The sequence below is a fragment of the Lactuca virosa genome, chromosome 8 (assembly GCF_052849685.1).
Source record: "Lactuca virosa cultivar CGN04683 chromosome 8, Lactuca_virosa_CGN04683_v6, whole genome shotgun sequence".
In the NCBI taxonomy this organism is placed as follows: domain Eukaryota; kingdom Viridiplantae; phylum Streptophyta; class Magnoliopsida; order Asterales; family Asteraceae; genus Lactuca; species Lactuca virosa.
In genome coordinates this window covers 17,950,748-17,961,516 of record NC_136433.1, presented here as the reverse complement: position 1 = coordinate 17,961,516, position 10,769 = coordinate 17,950,748, and the positions used below count along the sequence as shown (strand labels likewise).

The 10,769-nt window shown below is 32.8% G+C and overlaps 1 protein-coding gene across 1 annotated transcript; it reads right to left on the bottom strand.

Annotated features, from left to right (window-relative positions):
- Nucleotides 1-2,016: 2,016 nt before the first annotated feature.
- On the bottom strand, nucleotides 2,017-6,383 carry LOC145128794 (protein ENHANCED DISEASE RESISTANCE 2-like). Its single transcript, XM_079063598.1, has 16 exons — nucleotides 5,907-6,383; nucleotides 5,617-5,745; nucleotides 5,425-5,528; nucleotides 5,200-5,330; nucleotides 5,078-5,127; nucleotides 4,892-4,992; nucleotides 4,479-4,574; nucleotides 4,317-4,381; nucleotides 4,054-4,125; nucleotides 3,818-3,964; nucleotides 3,466-3,728; nucleotides 3,046-3,375; nucleotides 2,766-2,960; nucleotides 2,587-2,682; nucleotides 2,404-2,505; nucleotides 2,017-2,320 (listed from the first exon to the last, which is right to left on the bottom strand). The coding sequence occupies exons 1-16, from the start codon at nucleotides 6,075-6,077 to the stop codon at nucleotides 2,192-2,194; spliced, it is 2,181 nt and encodes a 726-aa protein (XP_078919724.1). The 5' UTR covers nucleotides 6,078-6,383; the 3' UTR covers nucleotides 2,017-2,191.
- Nucleotides 6,384-10,769: the final 4,386 nt, after the last annotated feature.

Here is a 10,769-nt window from a genome sequence, read left to right as displayed (position 1 = left end):
AGAGTTTTTCCACAAACAATTTTGGCAGATTTATTCCCTGTAAAACCTTTTGGCAGATTTAGTCCTTGCAACAAAGGTTACCCATTTTGACAGATTTAGTCCCTACAACAAAGGTTTTATATCTTAGTAGATTTAATCCTTGCAATTTTTTAATTTATAGAAAAGGTCCAAAAAAAGTTTTTTTTTTTTTTTTAATCAAAGACAGTCCTTATGTGTAATATTTTTGTATTTTAGTAGGTTTGACCCCTGTGTAGAAACTAGATACAAAAATTGTCTCCGTAACTTGCAGAAAATATCTACGTGTTTCACAATTTTGCCACAATATTTTGTGGACTTGTTTCTAGTCTCCGACTTTCACTAACCTGTTGATAATACATAAAAAAACCCAATTTGATTGGATAGCATTTTTTTTTCTTGCTAGTTTATAGTTAACTCTTATAGTAATAAACATTTGTCATTGTATTTAAGTATTTCATATTTGATACCAGCAAAAATAAATAAATAAAATAAACCAATTACATTAATGCAATTTTACCTATTGGCCTTTAATAGCAACGAGGGAATGAAAATGAATGTGCCAAGACTTATGTATCTTTAGCGATTGGAACGTGCAGTCTTCTCATATTTCATGTTCGTATCCCAAATACGTGTATTCAATCACTTTACCAAATATATATAGTTTCATATTATTTTACAAAATGAATTCCTCAAAAAGAAAATAACCCCAACCAAATATTCAAATCTCATTTGATTCAATTGATTATCCATTTTTTAGGAACAAAAGTAGGAAGATATTTAATTTCTCATTAGAAAATTATATTAGCTTACATTAGATGTTTAAAGTTGGAAACTAAAATTTGTTAAATTTTTTAGAACATTTGGTCAGGCTTTCGATTTCATGAGTTTTATTCAACTGATTGTGGGAGTGTTTGACATTCTCATCCACTTAAAATACATCTTCCCTTGTAATAGTTTAAAGTTCCAAATAAAAATAATGTTTGAATGATTATCACCATAATTTTCATTTATTATAATTACGGTGGTTGTTAAGTTATTTTTAATGCTTGATTTTTTTTTATAAAAATAAGGAAAATATATAAAAATAAATTTATAAAACAAAATTTAATTTAGTTTTTGTTATTTTACCTACAATAACCGGACGTAATGGTATTTTTTGAACAAGGAAGAAAATTCACTGTTAAATGGTATAAAAAAAATAATTAAATGTAAACAAAATCGAAAATTCTTTAATCTCCTAAGTTATTATCCATTTAATAACGATCATTTTCTTATAGCATGTTTCCATCTAAAAGCATTTTCTCCAAAAATAGTATTTATAAAGATAACAGATTAATGTATTATAAAAAAATGAGAAATTAAATACATCTTATTGTATTTTAAAAATTATAACTACTTTTAAATTATAAAGATTGTGAGAAAATCACCGTTATCGGCGGCGAAGTTTGAGCCATTAATTGCATGTCATATGAGGACTGAGGTAGGTTTGTTCAGTTCTCCTTAAGAAATGAAAACGACAAATATTTGAAAAAAGGAAAGGAAGGAAAAGAATGATGTGGATGTCTTGTTTTTTCTTTCAAATATTTTGATGAATTTCTTTATTCATATTTCTCTTTACTTTAGTAGAGATCGTCTAGATTAATTTGTTTGGCTTCTAAATCTTTTTTTAATTTTAATTTATATAAAGGAAGAATAAATGTGTGTAATTAATAATTATAGACACTGTTAAAAAAGTACAACCTAATCATCAGATTCTGATACTTTTCTAAAATTGGGCTCTACTTCATGTCAATAAATACTCAATCAACGACCCACTAAAGATCAAATTGATGGGCTTATTCAGCCCAGATATATAAAATTAAAAATAAAAAAAAAAACTAAAAAGCATTAATTTTATCTTTTTGTTTTATAGGTTAGTGCAATCCATATAACCAATTTTTTAGTGTGACTTATTTCGTTCATAATGGGCCTTAATTATATAAAAATTTAATAGGCTTTTATCATATTTCATTATTGGTTCAAGTTATTCACCGATGATACGAAACAAAACGTACCCAAAAACATTTTTTTTGTGAATGCATATTATTCACATATCCATATCTACAAGCCATCCGAAAAAATCAACTTTACATGATATATACATTTGTTGGCTCGAGATAAAACATGACCTCACCTACATCTTATTATTATTATTATTACTCGATTTTTCAATGGATTCCACAGATACCGACTTAGACGTATCCATGTGATTCAACCGACATGTCCCGATAAGTGATTCTGGTAGCTCATCTTGCGTGTTAGCCTGCAATCATTATAATATAACATGTGAGCTGTAAATCAGATATACACAGTTCCTATCAAAATATCATATCGCATAAGCTTTACTTGTATTAAGAAGGCCATTTCCACGATCAAATTGTTCAAGTAACCAAGAACAAGATTCACCACACCTCGTGCCACAGTCGATGAACCCACATCAATGTCAAGCTGCAAAATTCAAAAGTCAAACCTACTACTACTTTCTAAAAGTCAAAATCAATTTGTTTGACCTTGAAAGTCAAAGATTACCTCCAAATAATTCTTCCCACGAAAATAGTTGACTTCGAGTGCTTGACCCACCAAACAAGCTTTCTTGCCAACACTCTGCTTCACCAACCATGAACCCTAACCAACAAAACAAACAAACAGCGTTAATGATTAATCCAAATTTATGTGGATAAATTACGATTTTGCCATTCAAGACTAACCTTAGATATATATGGTATGAGCTTAAATCTCGAGTTTCTAAAACCATCATCTCCATTCACAAACCGTTCTAACAAAGGCGATTCTTTCAATGGAGTTCGAGTCATGTAATACAGAACAAGATTATACGTCGTCGTTCCAGGAACCTGTATGTTGATCACAAAGAAAAACTCCGGTCCACCTTGTCCTCCAAATTTCTGCAAAACAAAGAGTATTCGTGAATTCGTTTTGTTCGATTATTAGGAAAAAAATGTGTAGTAATGAAAATGGATTTGATCATACATGGACAATTCCTCCAGATCTTCCTGCAAGATTATCTTCTCGTTTATCAGATTGTAACCAGTCTGCTGCAATCATTTCCATCATCGTTCCTTTGGCTTTGTTCTTCTGGTTGTCTTTCAGATAATTTTCACCACGAACAAGAAACAACGATGGATCAGAAGACGACCATGTACACGGCGTGTTATGGGTCAAATCTCGGAGCAAAGTTGACCTGAAACATTGCGAAGTACTTGCGTCCCAATCCACGTTTTGTAACTCGATGTAACCCTTCTTTTGAGCTGCAAGAACATGTAACTTTTTCACAAATCCAGCAGCTGTCGACAATCCAGGCTACAAAAAACCCAAAAATTTTGTATGTACTCAGTAATCAATACACAGGGATTAGTTTCCGAAAAGTGAAAAAGGGTTAAAAAGTTATACAGTGTCGGAATGAGGTTTGTTCTTGTCGGATTCTTCAGGGATATCGAAGAACTCATCGTCGTTTAATCCAATGAGACTTGAAGAACCTGAAACCGGAGCATCATTCGCGTCTTCCATTTTGTCGTTTTCATTGATTTGAATCGGGTCGACTTCGACTTCTTGTTTCATCTGTTCGTCTCCCGTTTGAAACGACTCCACCTCTCCGGTTAAAAACTCCGACGGAAATTCACCACCTCCTTTCGCTTTAAACAGTTCTTTCAGCGCTAAACAACAGACAATTCATCAAACACTTGGCGTGCAGTAAATATACACATTTTTTTCTGTGATTGAAAATTGGAAATGAAATCAATACCTGAAACTCTGCTTAGCATGCGTATAGTCATGGATCGAGCAGGTGTTTTTGGCAAATACGATCTCCATAACTTCCAATCGAGTGAAAGCATGTGTTTGACTACACATTCTTTTCCTTGATTCAAAGGACTCACAACAAATCCACCACCTGGATAATCAATCAATCAAAATCACATTCGTAAGTACAAAAAATTATATTTTTACGAATCAAATTTGATACAGAAAAGCATACATTACTTTGAAGCCAAGCTCGTACATAGCCTTGTTGTGGTGGACAATCGCTATGGATTACAGAATGGCATAGAATTACTATCAACAAAAGTAAAAAAAGTTACAACATAACAATATCTCATTAAAGGGAAAATTGCACAAAACAACAACCTACTTTACTCTTTTGATCAATATTATGGGTAAAAAGTAAAGTACATTGCTATTATTTTGCGAATTACTAAAAAGATAAAAAAAAAAAAAAAAAAGGTTGAAATGAAAATTTCAAATACCATAAGTCCCATCATCTTCTCTTCTCCAATATCGTCGTAAAAGTAAATCTCTTCGACTCATTCCCCTAAAAGTAACGTGTCAGTAATAATGACAAAATAAAAGAATCTTAATGAAAATCAGTAATAATGAGAAAAATAAAAGAATCTTTTAGGAATTATTACCATGGAAGCCAATCCCGGCATAGTTGAATGTGTATTATGTCTGTATGACCATCAAGATGCTCAACCACGCTACCATGGTAGAAACAGAAGTCCCATCTGTTTGTTTGACTACCGGTTAAATATCTGTAAGACTGTATGTAAACGGGTGTTGCTAATAAGATGCCCATTAGACACCCCATTGACAATTTTATAAAAAGTCAACCTATAATTAACTACTTATAATCAACTTTTTCAGAAAACAATGCAATTTCAACCAATAAAAATATTTCAAAAATTAATTAGGATGTCTATATGGTAAAATGAGGTGTCTTTTTAGCTAACCCCTTTATGAATTAATTAGGATGTCTATATGGTAAAATGGGGTGTCTTTTTAGCCAACCCCTTTATAACGACAAAATAAAAGAATTTTTTACTCTGATCTAGATAGGCCGAGTGACATGAAAGTTCTGAAAACAGATTCTGAAGTTCCCTCGATCACACCAACAGCCATTATCGCAGGATGATCATTCGAAGTCTGTATAATGGCAACTTGTATGTTTAAGAAAATGGAAGACATTTCATCGAACACTTTGTGTGCACAGTAAAATTGTAAAATATACCCGTTCAGCTGAATTATTACTGTCTCTTGATTCTTTGAATAAACGTAATCCTATGAAATAAAAATGTGAAATGATAAGAAGTTTAGAGTTTCCAATGTTAAATTACATATTTACCCTCATACCATTTTTACAACCGAAGATTTTCCAGTGCGAAGGAGCAATCACGTCAGATGTCATGGCATCAACATGCATGTTTGCTGATGAGGTCCAATCCACAGAATTTTTACGAGTAGTATTCTTGGAATCGTTCAATCTGTGGAGAAAACAAAAAAGTTTTGATTATGATCAGGTGTTCAGATTCATTGTGAGCTTTTTTAATGATCTTCATGCATGGGTGATGGGTGTACCTAAATGGCTGCCATCTTCTCTTTGAATTTGTTCCAGGTTCCATTGCAACATCCTGTAACGAATGTATCCATCTAGCTGCTTCTTCTGGACTGCTTGCTCCCAACTGAAAGAATAATCGAGATTTTAACAAGTAATTACAACATGAAAAGAAGAATGAATGTTCTTGATGATAAGAATATATAGTTGCGTACCTTGAGACAATCGTTGTGATTTGAAGTATTGTAAAGGGTGAAAATGAAAAACACTTTTCTACTCAAGCTCTCTCTTCCATTGTCATTAACTCGTATGAAAGAATCTACAATCGCACTTCTTAGTGGTTTCTGCAAAAATTTGCAAAAAAATTGAAAGCGACGGTGAAATTGTATGTAGGTAATTGAATTCATAACTAGAAAATCATATAATCATAATCCAAACAACAATGTGTTGTGTGATTCTACAATTACGATCAATGTCTGGATAAATTTAGAAGTTAAGAATGTACCTGTGAATCTGATGTAGGTTTTGATTTGAAGCTCTTGAGGTAATTTTCTTCGAGAATAAAATATCTTCTGCGAGAGTATTGTAACCCAAGTCGGTTGCATCGAATTAGATACAACCATCCTTCCATTCTTCTTCCATCAGATTTTATCGCATCCATTGTTTGATTTTCCATTTTTCCGGGAGATTGATACCCTCAAATTATAATTTTGTTAATCGCAAGATTTTGAATTCCTAAACAACCAAGAAGATTGTTTCGCCTGAATTTATTATAATGCAAACAGATTGAATAATTGGGGAAGAACAAGAGAGGGTAATGATTAATGATAATGATGATGATGATGATGATGATCCTCTGATTCCACAGAAGGGAATCAGAGAATTAAAAACTAAAAAGCTGATCAAACCCTTCTTGTTAGATTATCCGGGAAATCAAAGAAACTTGTATTTTGTTTCTATTCCCTCACCTCCCGTTATAACTATCAATGAAATAAGAACAGACTTTTCATTTTGATGCATTTGTGGCTTTTATACCATTTTCTATTTGTAGATTTTTAAGTTATGCTATGCCGATAATAAATCTAATTTAATTTAGAAAGCTACCACCATTACTTTTGTTTATTTAATAGAGCTTGTAATAGGCAAGAATATACTTTTTTTGATTTCGAATGCTACTACTATTACTTTTGTTTATTTAATACGGGGTTGTAACGAGCAATAATACACCTTTTTTTTATAGCCTTGCATTTTCAACTTTTTTTCTTGTTATTATTATATATATATATTAAAGTTACCAAGAATTGTAACAGTATAGATGGAGCAAAGTTGTCTATTTTGGTCCCTTTACTTTTATTCCCTGTAGGTCCTTATCTTTTCTTTTATTTGACAGTTCATTAATTTCCAGAGGGTCCTTTTAGACCATTTTAAAATTAGAGCTAACGTTTATTATTATTATTATTATTATTATATATATATATATATATATATATATATATATATATATATATATATATATATATATATATTAAAGTTATGAAGAATTGTAACAGTATAGTTGGAGCAAAGTTGTCTATTTTGGTCCCTTTACTTTTATTCCCTGTAGGTCCTTATCTTTTCCTTTATTTGGCATTTCATTAATCTCCAGAGGGTCTTTTTAGACCATTTTAAAATTAGAGCTAACGTGTTACATTTATCTGCAGTCACCGTCTCTGTAACCCAATCACATTAGGATCAGTGTGAGGGGTTAGCTACAGTACTGTTCATCGGGTTAATCCCTCAAGTCCTTAACCGCGGTTACTTTAGTCAGCGTGATTACTTCCCGATCCTTCCACCACCGCACTTTATCCTCTCTCAAATCGACTCTCCTCCCTTTCTTCTACAGTTTGCTCCCTCCACCGCCGACTGATCCACAATGTTCCCGTCAGGAGAGATTAGAGGAAGAACGGTGGATCCAAATTGAAGTCGGTAGCCGATTCCAGTTCCTGTTTTTTTTTCGCTTCATCGTCGTCTCTGTTTCTTTCATCATCATCGCCGATGCACCACCGGAATTCCACACCTCCGGTGACGTCAGCGTGTTCTTCAGGTTTGTGCTCAAACCGTTGGTTCCAATTTCGATTTTTTGTTTTCTTTGTATTCTATTTTTAGGGTTTTTGCATGTTTTCATCCTATATGATTTTCAGAAAAAACGTTGTTGTCGCTATGGATTTTCATCGTTCAATTAATACGTCTTGCTATTTTGTGTTCTCGATTTGGGTATGTTTGTTGTGGTTTGTTGTTGATTTTGAAATAACTACTTGCATAGTCCTCTCCCTGTTTGTTATATATGCGACTTTGCTTAAGGCTACTTGGTCGGCCACCATGTCTGCCGCCATCTCCATTTCAATCCGAAATTGAGGTACTTTGCTTTGAGGTATCTCCACTTGAATCCGAAATTAAGGTAATTTACTTTGAGGTAGTTTGTTTCTCCCTTTTTCTTTTCTTGATTTATCGATTTTTCCTATTAGTAGTCACCTTGGTACAACATATTATTCTTCCCCTATGTTTCTTTCACCAATTTTGGACTGCGACACGGAGGAAGATTAGGCAACAATATCATCATGTTGTGAAGTCTCATGAATCCGATGTATTGACTCTCCTCCAGGTTCATCTTCCTCTTCATGTTGGTAACATATTTCATATGTTTCTCTTATTTGTTTGTTTGGAGTCTACAATGCTACATTACTGTGTCAATGTGCAACAAATTGTTCTTTTTAGGGGTAATCCAATGAAGTGGATCAATTAATGCAATTATAATTCCTTTTTTACCAGTTTATGCAAAAGATTTAAAAAAGTGTTTAAGGACATTGACCTGATTGCTAATTAGATATGAGAGTTTTGATTATGAATCAACGTAAAGAACACAAAATGATGATTTAACGATTAAAAGAGGAGCATGAATTTTACAAGAAACCATTGATTGATCACAATTAGGCCTTTAACATATATCTCATTATGAGTTTTTCTCATCAGATTTTCATACCTTTTACTAACTGTCTTATTGAATGCAGAAAATGGCAAAGAAGGTATCCCAACATACCATCTGAGATTAACATAATAGGGTTCAAACATGGTATTATGATAAAGGGTAGGCTTGTGCTGAGGTTGTGAATTTTCTGAATTTAAACAAAAATGAAGTTGTTTCTGAGGTGGTTGAGGGTGATGTTACAAGGGTTGTGATTCAATTTCAAGATAAATTTGTAAATGTATGTGACGGGAACAATCAAGTTGTAGTGAAGACATGGTCCTAAGTAGGTAACTCTTATCACTGTATATCATTATTATTTTTTTTTATCATTTTTTATGTGTTAGTGAACATTTATTGTGTCATTTACAGCTTCAAAAGGTGCCCGACAAATGTTATCCAATGATGTAAACTTTAGTGGTGGAAGTTTGGTGGTGAGAAATTATAAGTAATGCCCTGATCATTTAAATTCCACAATGCCAACCATACACGCCATTAACATTATTACAATATAAGCATTGGATTTTGTTTTCAATGTTTTGTCCTCCTTTCTCAGCATTATGGTTTTTTTTCTTTGATATGTCTTCCGTTAAGACAACGTTAGTACTATTTAGTAAGTAAATGATGAAAGAGGCTTTATTAGCCTCTGTATTTTATTTAATCTATTTACATTCCATGGTATTGTCTTGAATGATGTTCTCATTGATAACTACAAATTATTGCTAATAAGGTATGAAAGAAAATGAGAATTATGTTTTATAATTTGTCTGAATGAGAGTTATGCATTTTATTGGGTAACTCATAATCAATCTGCTCCAGATTAAGAATTGCTGCTTAAACTCTCATTTTTTTATACGATTTTTGTATTTACTGAAATACATTGGTTTCCGGTTCAGGGCGGGATACGGTGGTTGTTTTGAGTATGAGAGTGGTGGAGTAGTTATGACAAGAGACCCAAAGCAACGCTCAGACGGACTGCTGATCTTGAAGATAAATTTGTTGATTCTCTTACTAAACTTGGTGGTCCCGACAGTAGTAAGCTCTCTGTTTTCAAAATATTTGATTATAATTATGTCCTAATCTTATTGTTTTTGAGAATAAAAACTTATTAAACCGATTTGTTTAGTGTTTAACTCAAATTTGAGTATTCGGTTGATCAAAGTTTTATGTTCCTTGAATTTGACTAATTTTGATGAAAATTTTATTCTGTAAACTTCAGGTTAAAGTGTGTTTTGAATGGAAATCGGAAAATTTTAAGACATTTAAAGTGTTCTTTTATTTAAATATTTTTTAAAAAAGCTTTATAAATCCAACCCAATAGTTTTTGAATCATACACAATAAGCTCTTTGTTGTGACTTTTAATTTCAATTTTGATTTGACTTATTTGGTCCTTCAGCCTATTGGTAAAGATGCGTGACACCTACTACCCATTTGTCTGTCACTTTCATGGACAACAAAAACACATATAACACTTGACGTTCGTGGAGGAATCAAATACACTGATGATCATAGAAAGGCACGAAATTTGGGGCTCAAAGAAAAGGTGACAAAGGACTCCTCAACAGGATACAAGTTGTGTACCCGATATAATATCCAGATTCACGTATATTATGAGCGTCGGTCTTAAATCACCGAGACCCTCATCAACGATCTTGACAAGGACACGGTGCTGATGCTTGACATGTTCGAGATGATGCAGCAGAACATGACAGCAGCAACGGACATATACAAGAAAATCGTCGAAGACCACCGAACACCATGACGAACCATATCGTTTCTACTGTTTTGTAATCCAATGCCATGTAATCATCCGTTAATGAATCAATATCTTTTGATCCATATCCAGTCATCTGTTCATTTATCTATTGAAAAAACATAACTATACAAACGTAAACAGATAAGGTTTGTTGTATATTTAAAAAAGATACAAAATAGTTTCACCAGCAGTCATTTATTTCGGTTGCACCCAATATCGTACGTGCACATCGTTTCGGAAACAACATCGAATCCTTCTGGCCCCCGCGTAGCGGGGGTAACCACTCTAGTTATCATTATACTTTTGTATTATTACTTAATAATATACTTTAAAAGATCAAGTTATAACTCAATGGGAAAATGACTTATATGGGTAACTTTGTTTCAAAATCGTTCAAAAAATACCATTCAAGTTTGGTGTGTTCAAAAAACACCATTCAAGTAAAACATTTGTACAAAAAACACCAACGAAGTATATTCTTTGTTCAAATTTGACCTTTGGTAACCGGCAATTACCGGTAAAAAATAAGTAAAGGAAAAAAAGCAATAGGAAATGACTGAAAGAGGTAACTATGTTTCAAAATCATTCAAAAAACACCATCCAAGTTTGG

Coding starts and splice junctions, on each gene's coding strand:
- LOC145128794 (XM_079063598.1), bottom strand. CDS start 6,077: ATGGAAAATCAAACAATGGATGCGATAAAATCTGATGGAAGAAGAATG. Junction 5,529..5,616: donor ATCACAACGATTGTCTCAAG/GTACGCAACTAT, acceptor TTATTCTTTCAG/TTGGGAGCAAGCAGTCCAGA. Junction 3,729..3,817: donor CATGCTAAGCAGAGTTTCAG/GTATTGATTTCA, acceptor TCTGTTGTTTAG/CGCTGAAAGAACTGTTTAAA.